Here is an 18941-nt window from a genome sequence, read left to right as displayed (position 1 = left end):
CAACCATTAATACACTATAATAAATTTAACAACTAAAAATTTGAAGACTTAGGGCTTAAAAAATTACCATTTCCTTAGGGGTGAGGGGAGAGAGATTTAATGGTGTTTAAATAAGCTATAGGACAACAGGGGAGTATTCTGCGCGACCATGCGCGTCGACGCTGACCGTGAATTTATTATTGCTGGCTCGCCTCAGGGAAAGCCCTCTCTCTCGAAAGCGTGGCGGCAAAATTCGAATTCGAACATGTATCGCGCTATCGTTTCGTTTGTCTTTCTAACACTTTTATGGTGTTACTCAGGATGTGGAAATACGAAAATAAAATGTGTAATATGCGGAAAAGTCATTTCTGTTAATCGAATGAAACGGAGCAGGCCAGCTGCTTCGTATTTGGACAAAATTCCGCTCTCGTCGCGTCCAAATTGCAACAACGCACGTATCTGTGGTGTGTGTTTGGCAGCCCTATCCAGGTCAGCCAAACCCGACGAAACCATTACCAAAGTAAGTAAATTAGTGTTTGTTTATCAAGTTTTATTCATATTAGGTACAATAGCAGTAATGACTACATTTATTAAATCGCAGCTTATAGGAAAATGTTCTTCTGGCAAGTCTGGAAGACCCTCCAATAGTTACAAATGTCGTGCTAAGCTAAAGAAAACAACCCTATCGCAAGAAGCAGGCACACAAACAATGGATAATGTATTGTCTCTTGCGCCATGGACGGTGGAAGATACCTGCTTTGGTGAGATTCTCCGTGGGCCATGCGGCCGGACGTTATTCCCCCCTGGGCTGTTTGAAGAGTTAGAGGATCAGATGATGCAGCTCTCAAAACGTAAGTTTGGCAACACAGACGTACATCAGATAACGCCGTGTGCCAGGTGTGAAGGCGGTGGGAAACCAAGAGCTCTAGACTGATATGTAACACACATACTACATAGTCCTCTCTTAAAACAAGTGCTTGATAATACTATATTGGCAATACCGCATGACTAGAAATAAGCATGTAGTGACAAAAGCAATCTTAATTCTATAAAAAAAATCAATTTATCATATTAATTTCGGTTTCAGGGTGTGATCTGTCAAAGGAATTAGAAGACTTAAAGTTGTTTATGTATAAAGAATTTACAAAATTGGGAAGGCCACCAGTGTACGACCCAGAGGAATTTGAGTTGTTGTGCCACAGAGCCGGGGCAAAATCTATTTTCAAAACAATCACAGATGCCATGACAACTGAAAGACAGTCAAAAGAAAGGGAAATCGCCAATCGGAAGAGAGCAGTGTCTATTATCTACAAGCTTTGTTATGGTCTCAGTCAAGTTTGCAACTGGCTGCAGACAGACCACGCCCTTTTTTTAAAGCAATCAAATATCAATAAGGAAGGGATGGAGACAGCAAATGTTCTGGGGGACACAGTGAGCATCTCTAAGGTTGATAAATTGGTGACACAATTGAGCGAGGGGTCTGTACAGTCAATTGATCAAGTTGTCAATGAAGCAATTAAACATGAGTGGCAGCTTGTGCTGGTTGTTGATGACTATACAGCCATACATACAATACGACGACCACTAACAACTACACTCATCCATCCCAAAACTATGTGTACTATTATAATTAAAGTTTTCAAAAATGTCCCAGCTATACCAGCCTGTCCAGCATCATCCTATCTGAACCTACAAGCCATGAACATATCATCCTGTATAAATACTGTATCTGGCCTTCAATCTATGTATCGACTCACACAAACTTATGCCTCCGTAATGCCTGCTTGGATAACCAACACATTTTTTAATCCTGAGTTTGAAAGACACCGTATAACAACACACAATTACTGTGACCATGAGTCTGTTCAGACCATGCGGCAGATGGATGATGTACACCTAGTGGATTTTGTAGAACTGCAACTTAAGAGTAAAGATGACTTTGGAGCTGCACAAAGCTATCTGACTACATGAAACGATATCTTCTTCTGCAACCTGGTGATTGGCCAGCACAGTTTTATTCCTGTCAACTCGTTTATGAAACCTTACAAAAATATGAAAGTCATTTTCCATCATCTGAACCATCTCCTGGACCACTGCTCAAACCCACTTCACATTTGGATCACTCATACACCACTCCTTGTAACACCTCTGGACCTGCAACAGAACAAGATACATCTGATCAGCCTACGATTTTATCAATTATACCATGTATTGGCCCTCTACATATTTCCTTAAATGCACAAGAAACAGTGTTTACTGAGTTCCGTCCATTCTATGAAATTGTCTATAAAGATCTCTTCCCAAAAAGCAAATTAGCCAAGACACCCAAACCTTGGAGGATCAGTCTTTTGCATGAAATTGTTTATGGTGGCTGGCTACTTATACGGGACACTGTCAAAGACAAATTCTCCACCTGCAAAGATTTACAATACAGAACACTCCTAAACCTACTTGATAACTACCTGCCTTTGATCCTTACTATCTACAGTGTTACTTTCAAACTAAACAACTTCCTGGAATACTTTAATGCTGTAATTCGTATTTGGACAATGTTTGTTTGCCTAGAGAGACACCACTACAACAAGGCTCTATTGGTTTGGCTGGCTACATGTACATATTGGGGCATCCATCATCCTAATCTCTTTCATCAATTCCGCTCACATCTTATCATATCTGACGAGTATCCTGTGGAGAACGCCCATAGTATCATTCGCTCAAAAACAAATGCCCATGACACAACTGAACAGCTACGCAAAAAGGTAAAATCCACATTTCAAGCTAAACACACACAAAAACACTTCAAGGAACATTTCACTCCACCTAAACATCATAACTTCACAACCAACCACCTCAGAATTCTTAAAGCAAAATGTGCTGGCATACTATCAAAATTATTTGTGGATATATCAAGAAACATTGGGGAGGGAAGAATTATTTTTGAGGGAAAAAAGAAGAGTGCTGTATTGCCCAAAGTATTTGGAAAAGATCAAGTCAAATGTAGGACACTGCCATTGGGCTATTGTGGTTTACACCAACCAGTACCAGATCGACGTTGTGACCTGCCAAGTTGTACAGCAAGAAACAGAGAAAGTTGGGTATTATTTGAGGGCTGTTCTCATTCTTACCATGAGGACTGTCTAAGTGATACTTACTACTGTGTCCTCTGTCAGGAATTTCTGGCAGACAAAGCAAGATCACTAGCTGAAACTGCTAAAGATGCCATATTGAACCCCAATGAACCCAAAGAAACTGAAACTACAAAGTCTAGTGACAATTCAAAAATAGTGAATCTGATTCAAATGATAACCTTGACTCAACAGCTCCTGGAGACATTGATTCTATTGAAAATGATATTAAGCTAGCCAATGCATCAATATCTGCACTACCCTCTATTCCATGTCCACCAGACACACCTCCTGCAACAATAAGTACTTCTGACCCAATACCACAGCAGCAGCAAGCCTCTAACAACAGACGTATTCCAAAGTGTTTTCAATGTGGACACCCACGAAAAGGACACACTCGCCCTAAACAAGGACCTGTCAAATGTCCACGATGCAATGGAGGAGTATGTTCAAGACGGCCATCACGGTCATCTCTACCATCACAGTCAATCCAGCCATCACAGTTATCACAGTCAACCCAGCCATCACAGTCAACCCAGCCATCACAGTCAGCCCAACTATCACAGTCAGCCCAACTATCACCGCCAACTCAACTATCACCGCCAACTCAACTATCACAGTCAGCCCAACCATCATATTTGTTCCAGCCACAACAGCAACTAATCCTACATCCATATGTACACTATGGTCATGTAATTGAATGGATTCTGCCACAACAACTATGTCAGTCCCTGATCTTTGGAATTCCAATGGGCAGTAATGCTTGTACTATCATCGCTGTCATTGGGGCTATGAAGTTTCTGTCTGGCACAGTTCCTGTCCCTTCTCCTCACAATATTTTATCAACTGTGGCTGCATTTGCCAACTCAATGAGAGAAGGAAACATTCTTTACAACAATTTGAATCTACCAGTAAACCAGCCAAACTTAAATGTCCAGGAGGCCCTAGCAACAAGATATGATAAGTTTGGACTGACAATGATAGAAGATAGTGCAGTTTTCTCTCCAGCCTGTCTCAAAGACAAACTGGTACTCATGACAATCTCATCTGGCAATAAATCTGCTATTATTATTGCACCACCAGATAAGTCAATGCTGTTATGTTTTAGCAGAAGGGAACAGAAAGTTTCATTGTTTGAAAGCCATTCTCATGGTAACCAAGGAGGATTGTTGGCCGTAGCAAGCTATGAACAAATAGACAGCTTTGTTCTCTTCCTTGAATATATGTGTTTGCGTGACTGGGGAAGCAGCATATCAGGGGCCAATATTAGTGTAGTACAGTAAAAACCTGTATAAGAACCTACTTTTTTACGGTTAGCCTCAACATTTACAATTTCTTATATACATACATTTACTGCAAGGTTCTAATAAAATGGTCCTTAAAATGGCTAATCTTAGCCTAGCATGTTCTTAATTTTTAGGTTCTTATATGCCGGCTTTTACTGTAGCTGTGAATAGCTAATTTTGTCTGCTCATATGATGTTTAAAATAGTTAAATTAACTTAACTAAGTTTATATTATATTAATTATCACTTCTAATACATCACATGTAACAATGTGACAAAAAAAACTGCTAAATACAACAAGTTTTATAATGTCTTGTCCGATTTTGGCAGCTAATTCAATATGACAGGATGATAATAGCATTAGTGAGGTTCAGCATGATAGAAATACTTGTGTGATACTCTTCCTAGATTTTTCACAATAACATATTAATAAATATTCATTAGCTATGAAATTCTAGGCTTAATTTAGCAGGCAATATTCCCGAAAATATGCCACCGATTACTTTGAAATAAAAACAAATACTTAGAAATGAGTTCGATACGCGTATTGAATTTTCAACAACGCTTGTCGAGTGTTAAATTCAATAAGAATTTTACCAGATACTATGCCTAGCAAAAGTGAGGTCATACTTTCAAGAAAGCATCGGAATATTTTCTCCGATTTTGAGGCTAATAAAACCCACAAAAAACAAAGAAGGAAAGGACGATAAAACTAGTTCTAATTTCCGAACTGTGATACTCTTTCTACGATTACGGGAAATTCACCGTCAACTAAGTCTAAAATAAGGTTTCACACATAATATCGTAAAATTTTCGAGCTAGATTTCTCTGAAAGAGAACCACCGATTTACATTCTTATATGTTAATAACAAACTAGAGAACTAAAACTTACCATAAGACAGGGTTTTGGAGCAGTAGTCTTCGTTATATATCAGATATCCACCTCGAAAAACCCAAGCAAGCCACAAAGTGCTGGTGTCAGTCCCGTAAATGGATAGCAGCTTTATATATTTGTTTAGTAATTTAGAACTCAACTGTGTTCTTTCACTCGCTGATTCCAGCCACAATTACACATCAAAAGCCCATTTAGCTATTTCTTGGATTGTTGAGCGTAGAAAATCCTTTTGCGGTGCACAACTGGCGCACGATTTGACACACTCGGTAATCTTTCTCCGCCATTGATCACCAAAACAAAGCAAGTGCCTAAGATGCAATGCGCATGCGCAACAGAATACTCCCCTGTTCTATAGGACTAAAGTTCCAGTATATTGAAATTCAATTCAAACAATCATTATGTAAAACAGTAAAATACTAGTCAAAGATTGACGTCTGCTTATCAAAAATCTTGAATAATTCTGAAGATGTCGAAATGCATCAATGTTATCTTTCTCTCTATCCCTCTCAAAAACATATTAGTAGAATAAAAATTTGAAAAAGAACAGTCAGAAGATAGCTTTGTATTTAGCTTCAATTTGAAGCTAATTTTTGCTTTTTCTTTTTTTGCTTTGAAAAGAAATCTGAATAGCTAAATGCCATAAACTCTAGAACTGCGACGGATACAAAAGTTTCATTTTATATCACTACAATTTAATTCGTTTACTCCCTCGACTTAAACAGATATCTCAAATTCTATATGGAATTAATTCAGTTGTCTTAGGTATACAAAAATCTTAAAGTAAAACAGTTCTTAAAAAATGATTTTTTGTTTTTTCTTTGGCGCTTTGGAATCCAAACCTTCATGGGGAAAAAACCATCTAGACCGTTTTTTGAAAGATATCAGGATGTAGTTGAAAAAAAGAGTGTTTGTAATTATAACAGCGTGTGAAAAGCATGTAAATAAGTAAGCTAAAATAAATATATATACTTATATAGTCCTAGATTAAACATGTCACTCGAACACTGAAATAAAATTGTACAGTGAAATATAGTTGTAGCTTTAGCAAGGGTAGAAGTGACTTAAAAAATTCCAGCTAAATTCAAGAATCAGTAAATTAAAATAATCCATGTGGTATTACAAGGGTAACAAAAGCGTTTCTGCTGTAATGAGGGGTTAACAGCGACGCGACGCTGTCAAGCGACGCCATTTAAATGTTCGCGTTTTTTTAAAGAACGCGTGACACGAACAAAAAGAATAACGTGGAAATGTGTTACTTTGTCCCTCACTATTGTGACGTCATCACGGGGAAGCCAATCAGATGCCGGAAGTCTGTAAACCCGGCCTCACATCCGGTGGCCAAATAAAAGATCTTAATGTTGCATTATCGACTCCAGTGGTAGCAATCAAAGCGAAAGTTTAGTTGATCAGCGTGTGTCGTTTATAAGACGATTCTATATTGTTTAAACTATGAGTTGAGCAGCATTCAAGGGAGATTGCGTGTTCGTTTTCGTTGGAAAACAAAGCGAACGAGCGCGCTCTCCCAAAGTTTGCGTTTTCGTCAAACTCGCGGCCCTCAAACGACGCGCTCGGTTTACCAACACGAACAATAATGGCGGTGGATGTAGTAGGAAAAAGCCTACCAGACGCTATCCTCTTGGAAATGTTTCGATATCTAAGTCGACGGGAGCTTGGTAGAGTAGCTTTAGTCAATCGACAATGGCGAAGGATAGCATACGATCCTTCGTTGTGGAGAACCGTGGACTTAACTGAACTGTTTCCCCACACTATGGGAGATGAAAAAACGCTGTTGATGCTCCTACGAACCCGATTAGCATCAGCAAGATCGTTGAACATGGCCGAATGTAGTCTTACTCCTGATTTAGCCAAGGAATTGTCTAGAAAACAAGATACTTTGAAAAGCCTGGTTAGATTTGGTGTTCGTGGCAATATCCGCGATTTTCCCAATGGACTTGAACTCATGGACCTCCGATATTCATGGGGCGATTTCAGCTTTATGAGGCGCTTACCGCGTCATTTTTCCAAGATTAAGTGCATTGGTTTAGGCTCTGTGTCTTCCGAGTTCTTAATTCCCGATATTTTTACCAAGATGCGTCATCTAAGAGTGTTAGAATTAACTGATTGCAGTGCTTTGACGGACGACACCATGGTCAAAATCTCACTAAGTTGCCCTCATCTTGAATCTATATGCTTGAACGAATGTAAGAATTTTCATGGAAAATGCCTAAGCCGTGTGTTAGATAATTGTCCTATGATTACGACACTGTTAATACGTTTTACTAAGATGACCGACAGCGCTCTCATTTCGGTAAACTGGGAAAAGACGAGAGTACAAGAGTTAGATCTCACAGGATGTTACTTCGTGACTACAACAGGGCTTTCGAACGTAATTTCTCGCTTGCCTAACTTACACTATTTAAAGATGAATCAATGTGGATTTCGACATATACTACACCTAACTGTCTACCAAGAAATTAGGCCGAACGTCAAGTATACAAATTTAGAGACCTTGGATTTGAGATGGAATTTTTTACTATCAGCTGAATGTTTGGAAGGGATTTTGAGGCAGGCCCCAAACCTTCGCTACTTGGGGGTCAGCCACTCCCCAAGGGTACCCCCCTCAGTACTAGCCTCTTTGTTGAAGTATGTTCCCAACCTCAGGGTTTTGGAGTTTGGTCCACTTCGCAAGGAGAGTTTGTCCGAGAGCAAGCTAGTTCCGACTTTGATCAATTCATGTCAAGTCATTGAGGCTGTATCGCTCATTAACTTCAAAGTTATGGACAAGGACGACACACTCCTACTGCAAGAACTACGGGAAAAGTGCAAACACATTAAAGAAGTGAAACTTTGTAATCCAAGGATTGAACATGTTGCCATTGGAAATCAGGGGGAAACAATTACAGTTGAGCGTCTCCTCATTAAAATGGATTCCCAGCTACCATCCCCTAAAAATACCCTCGGCAGAAAGATATTGATGTCTCACAAATAGATTTGTAGGTTTCTGCAAAATTTACAAGTCAGCCATACATGGTATAAGTCATGGTTAGATGTCAACATGCAATTTAAAATAGTTTATTTGCTATTTACTTATAGCGTGGTTTTACTAGTACCCCATGAAGTAGCTAGTTTAAATTGGTTTAAGTTGGTTTTAATTGCTCTGTGAAATAGTTAGTAGACTAATATAGGGTAGTGGATATTATTTCTGTTGTTTTCTATCATATGCGTTTGACTATACATTTAACACGTGATGTTTGTTTCATGGGTCGAGCAAAACCACTGCGACTGGTAGATTTTTTAGTATGCATAGGAAGAATGTTCGTATGAAGCAGTTGCATCTTTTTGCTGCACCTATGGGGTGTATGGAGAAACAGAAGCAACATCTTCATGTTGGCCAACTTGATAGTTGATATCAACAACAAATTGTACAGAAACTTGGTTGCATTACAATGGTTTCTTATATATTTCCATAGTTTTCTTCATTAATTTGGTTTAACAAGTTCATCAATGTGTAAACATTCTACAAATTGAAACAAATTATGGGGTAACATATGCATCAAATTCAAAAAAACTTTTACTTTCTTGAAGTTTCACACCCCAAATTTATACCACAATGGTATTTTTATATTTATGCTGAAACTAAAATGATTTTGGGGAGATATTTTTAAAATCTATATATCTACTATGTATGATTACCTTAGTTTTATTATACAATGTAAATCGTGTGTAAAATACTGTTCATAACAAATTTTACTTAATCATTTTTATGCTTTACGATTTTGGTGGATATTTTTACAAATGTTTTTATGACATCTAGCTTATCCAGAGCATATTCACACTCGTAACTATGATTTTTTAATGCTTATACTAGCTAGCTAAAGACATTGAAATTTGATTTTAAATTTTTGCAGCTCAAAAATTGATTGCATGTTCCAAACACAAACAGAAAAAAATGCCAATTTGGATGTGCTTCATTGATTCAATTTTTTTGTTAAGAATGAGAATAATTTATCATCAACCTACTACTATCCCTGTCTTTGCTTTGGAATCATGAATGACACTGAAACTAATTTTAAAAGCAAATAATTTCAATGCCTAAAAACCGAAGAATGATTGCTAAGATGTTTGACTAAAGTCTTTCCAAATATTGGGCTTCAGGAGAATATTAATCAAAGGCTAAGGCTATTTTAAAAATCTTTTTAAATATGCATTTAAAAACTACAAAAAATTTTGGGGAAATTTAGTTCTTATTTTCATTCGTATTTCTATTGCTTTTGGTATTTTTGAATTTTAAAATTAACAGTTTACATGTGTAAAACAAAACTACGCTTGGTTTCAATTTGGTTGCAGGAAAGTTTTTAATGTTATCATAAACTTGCTTTATTTTTCTTTTTATAAGAGAATTTGGACTAGTACAGCAAGAAACCCTTGTTAAAGGTGTTCAAATTTTACGTGCTCACTATCTAAGCTAATTTTTTAAGGCTACACTTAATTTAGTCTAGTGAACTAATTTAAAAATCAATGTTTGATTGCAACTATATATCTTTAATTTTGCTACAAGCTAAAACATCAAGGATTTTTTTTGATTTTCTATACATATTTTTTTGCTGTATTGCAGAATGATATTTTTATACACTTGTTTTTAAGCTCAAAATTTGCTATTAAATTAGTTTAGCTGATTGCAATATATGCAGAGCATTTTGTTATGCATGCATGCACGCACTCAGGGTACTTGTATTGGTATAAGCTCATTAGTAGTATTGTTTTGAAGCTAAAACTTCATAGCTTTAGTTGTAAAAATATAATTTTTTTATGTAGAACAGGATTTGCAGCCAATGTAAACAAATTTACTAAAAGCTTTTACTTCATATTTTCTCACAAAATTCATTATTTCTCTATATAGCTATGCTTAACATTTCTAAAACACAATGCCCTACAGTTAAAGGTCTCTGAGAGATCACAGAATTATTAATACAAGGGTGTGGTGTAATACTGTTCATATGAAGGCATATAGAGATATCATCTTACTACATGCAGAGTGTCAGGAGATATATATATGCTAATAAAGATTTTAAAACATAATACTTTTTTGTATTCAAAATTTGAGGCATAAATCTGGAGTCTTTAGTGAAAAACATTAGAGTTTATCTTAACAGATGAGTTCACATGAATAAATTGTAATTGATATGCAAGTAGTCTGTGATTAAGTGAATTCACTCAATTCATGCAGTTTAAAAATAAAAATATTCCACAACATTTTCCTTCCTCGGTAAAAATCAACACGTGAGTTGAGAGTTTTATGCATAGAATGTCTAATGTAGTGGTAGTGTGTGTAGTGGACTGACAGTGGTTTATATATTTATCTAAGGATTGTGGTTGCATTTCATATGGATCACGCAATATGTATTTATTATGTTATTGTGTCAATCCTACTTGAAAAATATTTTGAATCTTGCCTTCAATATGTCCTGCTAAATTCCACCAACATTAGCCACTAGTTGGTGCAATGTGTAACAATGTTTGTCATCTGTCAACCCCGATTGCTACAAGTTTTGCGCATTACTTACTCCACAAGCCAGCTGGATAGCACTGAAGATAATGTGGAATGAAGTTGCACTGCAGCTTTTAAAATATGTTTTAAATTGAGTTGCACACCCACAAAAAACAGTTACCCAGAGCATGAGACAAAATTAAAGGCTTCAAATTCATTCAATACTAAAAGAACAGGTTTTGTATTATAAGAAACAGACCTTCAGCAAGAAAGATTGAATAGTTTAAAATCACTTTGCAACGCTTAAGAACAATATTCAAGGTAATACAATGGAAATTAGTTTAACAGACGCCCGATTTGTCAAGTGAGCAGATCAGATTTCACAACATTTAGGATGTCGTGTTGTTGCAAGGGCTGAAATCAGAAACCCTGTATACATACAAGCACATCTGCTGTGCTCGATAAATAGATTGGCTCAGAAGTAAAAACATTTTAAAGACTGACAGGTCTCATCTTGTGAAAAAGTTTGCTTGATATGTTGTTCTTGCAGTTTTGCAGTTTTCTTCCCTCCATAACAACCAAGTTGAGTTGCATACATGAGTTGAGAGTTGTATTTGACTTGCTGCAGACATGGTCAATCCAAAGCATGTAGTGTTGTGTTGTCAAAACATTTGATTGAATGAGCAATACAATAATTGTGCTCTGATTAATTGCTCAATGAAATATTTTAATAACTAGGTAATATGTACGACAGCTATGATTTTTTAACCATATACACATCAAAATCTCTGTCCTTAGCCTAAGAGATTTGTAACTGATCAAGCCATGGTGTAACAGATTTACTATAACAATCTAAGAACGTTTTGCACGACTTTCATCTAGTCTATGTATCAGAACACTTACAGCTGGTCACTTTGGCATGACTAAGTTCCATCTGGTCTCTACAGCAACAGGTTACATTACATTTTATGTACTTAAACATAATTGTTTGATTTCATTTTCATTTCCTGTAACATGATGAATGTTCGTTAGCTGTATCACCAGTTTTTGATCGCATAATTCTTTCTGTCTGACAGCACAATGTGTCAGTAATGCCACAAACGTCAGTGAGCAGGTTGGCCAAAAAATAATTTGTGGTTCTAATGCAGACAAAACAAATTCCTCAAATCAAAATCATGTCTCAAAGAAAGCACTACTAACTTTCTATAAAGTATATAAAGATACTATAAAAAATTTTCACACATTTTGACGACACTAAAGTTCTAAATGATATTGTATTTTACTGAATTAGATTTTTGAAGACTATTCTTATTAGCTAGATTCTTGAGCTTGTGAAACATTAGGAATGGATTCACGTTTCTCTTGAAAATTTTAGTCAAGCACAAAAGAACTAATGTTCTTCCCTATAGCTAGAGTTAATATATTATCATAATTTATATGACAAGCTGCTTCATATTGTATATATATATATATATATATATATATATATATATATATATATATATATATATTATTATCATTGTGTCCAATACGCATGGTATATTCTTAATATACCATGGTTTATAGAATGTAAACAGAAATCATGTTCCCTCGGTAACTGTATTATAATCATTGTGTCCCACAGACATGGCATATTCTTAATATACCACAGTCTATACATGTTAACAGAAATCATGTTCCCTTGATAACTGGATCATGATCATCCTGTCCCACGGATATGGTATATTCATAATATACCATGGTCTCTACAATGTAGCCAGAATTAATGTTTCCTTGGCAACTGGATTGTTCTCCTTTGTACTCAACAGAGAGACATAGTATATTCATAATATACCATAGTCTGTACAATGTAAAAAGAATTCATGTTTCCTTCAAATTGTATAGTAAGTTAGTCGAAATGAGCTCTTAAGACTGGAGAAAAAGAACACCAAGCAGCTCTAAGACTGAACCATCCGGATAAGTCAGCTCTAGCAGAGCACACCATGAAGACTGGCCACAGCATTAACTGGCTTGTTAGTTCTGTAGTTTATAAAGAAGAACGATGGCACCAGAGGAAATGGCTGGAGGCATGGAAGATTGCTAATGAATCACATGCTCTCTTTAATAGAGACAGTCGAAGAACATTGCCTGATAGCTATCGTAGCTTGATAGGCAATTAAGATCATATAGCGTATCTTAATAGACAAAAAAAAAAAAAAAGCGCGCGCAATTAATTCTCCCTTCGTAACACGCGCACTCCTAGCAACTGATACATTTAACTATAGCACGCGCACATTGTTATGTTGCGTGTTTCTTGTAAAACTGTCACAACCATTTGCCCTGATGAAGAGCAAGATGCTCGAAAGCTTGGCTTGATTTATAATTAAAAAGCTGATAAATCATAACTATCATGATACTTATCTTGTCCCATAGACATGATTTATTCATAATATACCATGGTCTATACAAATTAAAAAGAATTCTAGTAGCTAGTCCATACATTACTTATTGTGTTCCACAGACATGGTATATTCATAATATACTCATAATATACCATGGACTATTGCATTCTTCAATAGCATGCAAGAAACATATAGCTTGCACTTGTTTAGTATTTCAATTCCTGGAAATTTAGATACATTCTTGGAAGGAAATACCATGAAAATCTTAATGTCTACCCAAAGTTTATTTTCTTTTTCATTTGTTAATGTTCCAGGAGTATTAATTATTGAATCCAGGAGTAGGTTCCATTACAAGTTACCCTGTAGACTAAAGAATTCAGGTCTCAACTATAACTGGTTCATACTCATCTGGCTCACTTTCAAAATCCCACTTGAATCTCTTGGTCAGGTGCTTGCGAAAACGCTGTGCCTTCTTTACTAAGTTTTCATCAACGTTGGCAGAAGTTTCTAGATTTGAAAAAAATACCTAGAAAAGAAAAAAAATAAAATATAAAAAATAAAACAGTGTATTATAATGGCCCATTTTCCAGATGGAGTCCTGTGCATTTTTTTTTTTTTTTTTTTTGATCTGTGAGTTAGCTGTTTCCTGACTTTGATCAGCCCAGAGATAAATTTAAAAGTGTTTGATAAAAGTTCACAGAGAAATTGTGTATAGGATTGGTTTCTTACCTGTAAAGTTACTGTCAGAAAATTGTTTTTAGTGACAATATCAACAAAGAAATCTTTGGGTGCCTCAAGCAGTTGGAAGTGAAGGACTCCTAGATAAATGATAAAAGAAGACATTATTGTATTGTGTATCAATGCAAAAGTTCCTGTCTTGTTCCCCATCATATTTTACTGTAGCTTCATGTGGGGGGGGGGGGGGGGGGGGGGAGGTAGGGAGGGAGGGGTTAGGAGTGCTGAGATTCCTAAAAGACGAAGGAAGGGAAGTAACCAAAGAAATTACCCTTTCCAGGATGGATTAGTTCTGGTACTCTAGTTTTTCTCCCTCCATAAAAACCAACATGTGAGTTGAGTGTTGTGCTGTAAATATGTATGTAGTGGTAGTGTGTGTGGATCAAACTTCACAGAAGAGCCTCATTATGGGGAGTGATGGTCGTAAACCTTATTTTTTTCAAGAACTCAAAAACATTTGCACCCAATCAATGTGATATAATGTATATAGATTATCACATGTTAAGAACTTGATACCGTTTTTATTCACAAATTTCCATGTAATATCACGAACGAGCAAGTCTTGTGCGAGTGAGTGAGTGATACGATATGGAAACTCGACCCTAAATGTGTAATAAATAGAATTATGCCATGAGAACAACTGATCTGAGCAGTGATTGTCATCAGCTAAGAAATACTATTATTAAACATAGAAGATTACTTACCAATAAATGCATGAAATAGATCAGGATGTTTAGTGAGGGCATCGTCACACGTACACAGCACCTGAACGAGACCTTTCCAATGCTCAAATGCGTCATAAACTAATGACCATTAAATCAAGAAAACTGTGTTAAATAACTGAGTAACTGGAGGGACAAATGAAAGAATGGGTGAATGGATGAAATCAATGGAATAAGATGGGATTAAATGGGAGGACGAAAGATGGGAAGAAGGAGAGATAAAAAGAGTGATAAATTGATTGATGAATGAAATCTAATGGGTAATAAAGTGAATGGATGGAAAAATTAATGAGACGGGAAAAGAAGGGGAGGTAGAAGTGGATGGATGAATGGAATAAAATAGGAAAAAGCTGTTGGTTATATAAATACAACAAGTGTAAATGCTATATGTTTACCTTGCCCCAAAAGAAAACAAACAAATGCAAACTGCAACTCTCCAAGTATTTCCATTTTATCTAGATAAAAAAAAGAAAAATGTCTAAGTCATTTCAGAAATTATTACTGTGGTTTCATTACTGTGTTTCCCAATACTCTGTGTACTCAGTTAGAATTAGATTTTGATTTTTCACTGCTGCCAGTCAAAAAAGTAAAAGAAACAGAATGGTGTTTTCATTGACGGCAGCGAAAAACCAATTTCATGACAAGGCAATGAAATTTCTGAGTTCATAAAATAATGAGAATCGCAGAAAATGCTTGAATATATTACTTTCTTGCTGTTTTTATATACATTTACTATTTTTAGCAAGTCTTACTCTGAATTTATACCATGGTTCTTGAGTGTCCAAGCCTGGTTGAGTAATGTGGGAGAGCATTGGATGGGTTTGGATTTATTGATATTCTTAAGCTCACCGCTTGATGCTGTAGTGCACGTAAGAAATCGTTGCATCTAGTTACGTCACAATCAATCAAATCTAGTTATGTCAGAAGCTGATAAATCCACAAAGTCGGTTACGACATCAAGGTTTAATTTTAGTTAGCTGTGCCCTGACCTATATCATCCCATTTACGTCATGATCTACAAAAACGTGCCATACCTGTCATATGACTTATCATGCATTCCAAGATATAAGTAGAGTCTAAACTGTGCCGAGTAATTTCTACCGGGCTGCTTCCCTCAGGATACCGTCTCTTAGGAATCTCTGTGAACCTGATTTTATTTTCAGGACTTTGTTCAAAGGAAATATTTAGATTTTCTTCATCGATTTCCATCTTTGATGCTTCTGATCTGAATTCTTCATGTGAAGGCACTTGAGTAACAGATGATATCTTGCCACATGTTGGCTGTAATCGCTCTAGAAGCGGCTGGCTTATTTTATCAGAGAGTGACAGCCATTTTTTGTAACTGTCATAAGGGTATGCACCCAAGTACTGGTCTAATTCCTCCATACCTTGAGCAATATAAAAAGATTACTGGTATAAAATACATATGACATCATAAATGGATTTAGGGTTTAAAAAAAAAGGGGTGTGATTGTTGCAGCCATGTGTCAGGTGCATGCACGAATCGGCCAATCACAGCCTGCTTTGATACTTAGCCAAGATGCCCTAGCTAAGTCCCTTTCAAATAGAAAAATATGGGTTTTCCAAAATTTAGAGAAAAAAGTTGAAGTGCACATGATGTATTAAAAATTAAAGCAAATCTTTGTTGTCCATCTCCTCAATTCTTCGTTTGCACATTACGTCATCATGGCCATGTTGGTACCATTTAACAAAAGATTTTATCATTAGCATCAAGTGTTAATGGTACCACAATGGCCGCTATGTTTTTGTCTCTTAACTCTCTTGGGAATGCTTGCAACCATCAATATGCGACTTTTAAGACTTGGGCAAGGGCCCCTCAAACTACAACAACAACACTCCTTTTTGTGCTCACTTTTTTGTTTAGTTGAAGGATACCTCTACTCCTAGCATATATAGAGGTGTATAATAGTATAGAGGCGTCTATCGTATACAGATGTCCCTAATTTAGAGCTGTCCGTAAGGAGAGGTTCCACTGGCATTAATAAGGGGGTGTTTACATGGAACTAGGAAGATCCTAGCTCTAGGATCTTCCTAGCAGGAGAAATAACTTTTGCGTTTAGTTTACATGATAACGATACGAAATGAAAGGGCCGTAATTACTCTCATTCACACCACAGAAGTCCCAAGATAAATATCCCTTAGCCCTAGTAGGCGAGTTTATCTCTCCTTTTTCGTTTACATGAGTTTTGCTAGATTCAAACACAATCCTAGTACCCGAAAGAAGCCTGCTAATGTGAGCTTGCTAGGTTGATTCGCCTGCAAGTAGATCCTACCCGTAGGATCATCCTCCTCCCATGTAAACAGGGCCTAATTTAAACTATACATACGATCACTATACATACCTGTTCTAATACGTTCTATATTTTCACTACTCTCGTCTCCCTGAACAACATCTTCAACCTCTCTGTCCCACTTCTTCACCAAAACGTGCCTTTTCTCCAAGGAGCAAAAGAAACCAGTTCTTGGTGCAGTTTGTCCTTCTTTACTAACAGCACTGTAAAACACGAAGTGAATTCCAGGGGGAATCATTTTAACTCCTTTAAACTTTGAGCCAACCTTCCAAGAATTGTAGTCGATGCCAAACTCCGTTCCTTTGGGAACGTCAAAAATTAACAACATTCCACCCTCGGAAAACAAGTGTTTAGCAACATCTGGGTCCATCTCGGCCATTTTCACAAGTTATACTTGAAAGAAGAATATTGAAGAAGAGTAAAATGGTTTTTAACAGGAAGTCGTTACTTTGACGATCTCACTCTGTCCGCCATCTTGGAAGTTATGATTTTAAGGAAACTGGGTCCTAGTGGTGTCCAGTCTACACGAGAAAAATTGGCGCGAAAATTAATGACTTTCAGGAAAATACACGTGATTTAAGCCCTGGCTAGAGGAGGAAACGTGTTTCCAGAAACATGTTTACTGCGCGCATGTTTCCTCGATGTTTCCCAGTTTAGCCACATGCGAAACATTGCTGCATGCAACAAATTTTGCTTCCAAGACGCAAAAAATGTTTTTGCTGTGCGGCAGAAATATTTCATGTTTCCTAAGACGCATGGAAACATTGTTTCCCGATGTTTCCTGACAGTTTTGCCACCTTAGGAAACATTTAGGGAAACATGTTTCCTCGTTGAGCCAGGGCCTTACCCGATTCTGAACGAGTAAGAAATAGGGTAGTCACTCTTTTTTTTAAATATTGCCAAATTGATAATAATAGGCATTGAAAAAAAAAAAAAAAAAAAAAAAAGAAAATCTTATCTGGATATGATGGTTTGAAATACTTGACAGAATTTCAAAAAAAAATCGATTCAACTTTGCCATACCCCCGAGACATCCACAGAGCTGAGGCGTCGTATGGACTTCGGACCTGACGGCGATTAAATCCTTCTGCCCTTGGGTGTACGAATTACGCAAGAAAATGTTCTAGCCGAAGCATCAGGGGAGAGACCAGCCGGCCCCCAGACCATATCGGCTAATCCCTTGCATCTCTGCCACGCACGGAATCGGTTGAAATACTAATCTTAAAAAGTCTAGTCTATTTGGTGCATTGTTTTCACGGCTATTGTTATGCTGATTCACCTTGAACCGTGGTCCAGTGGAAAAAACTTGGACTTCCATTTCATGATACTGAGTCAAGTCCGATTGAGCGAAGTTAGTACCTGGATGGGTGACCTAAAACGTATGCCTACTAAAAAAATGCTGACGTTTTTTTCTTCTTTTTTTCTTTCTCTCTCGTAACTTTCAATAAAATTAAATCCGTTTTAGTAACTCGAAAAAAAGAAAAAAAGCCGGGCATTTAATCCGTGACTGGCAGTCTATAATATATGAAAAGCAATTTTGGTAATAACCGCATAGGGATATTCCTAGGTTTATTATACTCCTGGTTTAGCTAGTTTAAGTTGAGACACTGCCATTTCTGGTGAATGGATACTCCTAAATCAGGTGGAGGATACTCCTAAATCTGGTAATGGATAGTCCTGGAGTATCCCTTAATCTAGGCTAGGAGTTTCCCCTAACCTGATTTAGGAGTATCCCTTCACCTGCTTTAGGAGTATCCCTTCACCTGATTTAGGAGTATTCCTTCACCTGATTTAGGAGTATCCCTGAGTATCCCTTCACCTGATTTAGGAGTATCCCTTCACCTGATTTAGGAGTATTCCTTCACCTGATTTAGGTGTATCCCTTCACCTGATTTAGGAGTAATTTAAGAGTATCCCTTCACCTGATTTAAAAGTATCCATTCACCTGATTTACGAGTATCCATTCACCTGATTTAAGAGTATCCATTCACCTGATTTAAGAGTATCCATTCACCTGAT

General features: G+C 36.9%; 3 protein-coding genes across 3 annotated transcripts; 2 read left to right on the top strand and 1 right to left on the bottom strand.

Moving 5' to 3' along the window:
• The first annotated feature begins 310 nt into the window (after positions 1-310).
• Positions 311-4570, top strand: LOC116297312 (uncharacterized). Its single transcript, XM_089024013.1, has 2 exons — positions 311-3246; positions 3300-4570. Exons 1-2 carry the CDS (start codon positions 1947-1949, stop codon positions 4385-4387), a joined length of 2388 nt encoding a protein of 795 aa, XP_088880139.1. The 5' UTR covers positions 311-1946; the 3' UTR covers positions 4388-4570.
• A 2073-nt stretch (positions 4571-6643) lies between these two features.
• On the top strand, positions 6644-10363 carry LOC116302222 (F-box/LRR-repeat protein 12). The gene has a single exon (XM_031711452.2). It carries the CDS (start codon positions 6876-6878, stop codon positions 8271-8273), a length of 1398 nt encoding a protein of 465 aa, XP_031567312.1. The 5' UTR covers positions 6644-6875; the 3' UTR covers positions 8274-10363.
• Positions 10364-13418: 3055 nt separating this feature from the next.
• Positions 13419-17388, bottom strand: LOC116302223 (protein AAR2 homolog). Its single transcript, XM_031711453.2, has 6 exons — positions 16974-17388; positions 15645-15998; positions 15006-15065; positions 14593-14691; positions 13883-13971; positions 13419-13679 (listed from the first exon to the last, which is right to left on the bottom strand). Exons 1-6 carry the CDS (start codon positions 17299-17301, stop codon positions 13530-13532), a joined length of 1080 nt encoding a protein of 359 aa, XP_031567313.1. The 5' UTR covers positions 17302-17388; the 3' UTR covers positions 13419-13529.
• Between the last annotated feature and the right edge of the window lie 1553 nt (positions 17389-18941).

The sequence above is a fragment of the Actinia tenebrosa genome, unplaced genomic scaffold (genome assembly GCF_029948245.1).
Source record: "Actinia tenebrosa isolate PJP-AT-01 unplaced genomic scaffold, QUT_ActTen_1.0 PGA_scaffold8__29_contigs__length_14323225, whole genome shotgun sequence".
Classification (NCBI taxonomy): Eukaryota; Metazoa; Cnidaria; class Anthozoa; order Actiniaria; family Actiniidae; genus Actinia; species Actinia tenebrosa.
This window is presented reverse-complemented; position numbering and strand designations above follow the sequence as displayed.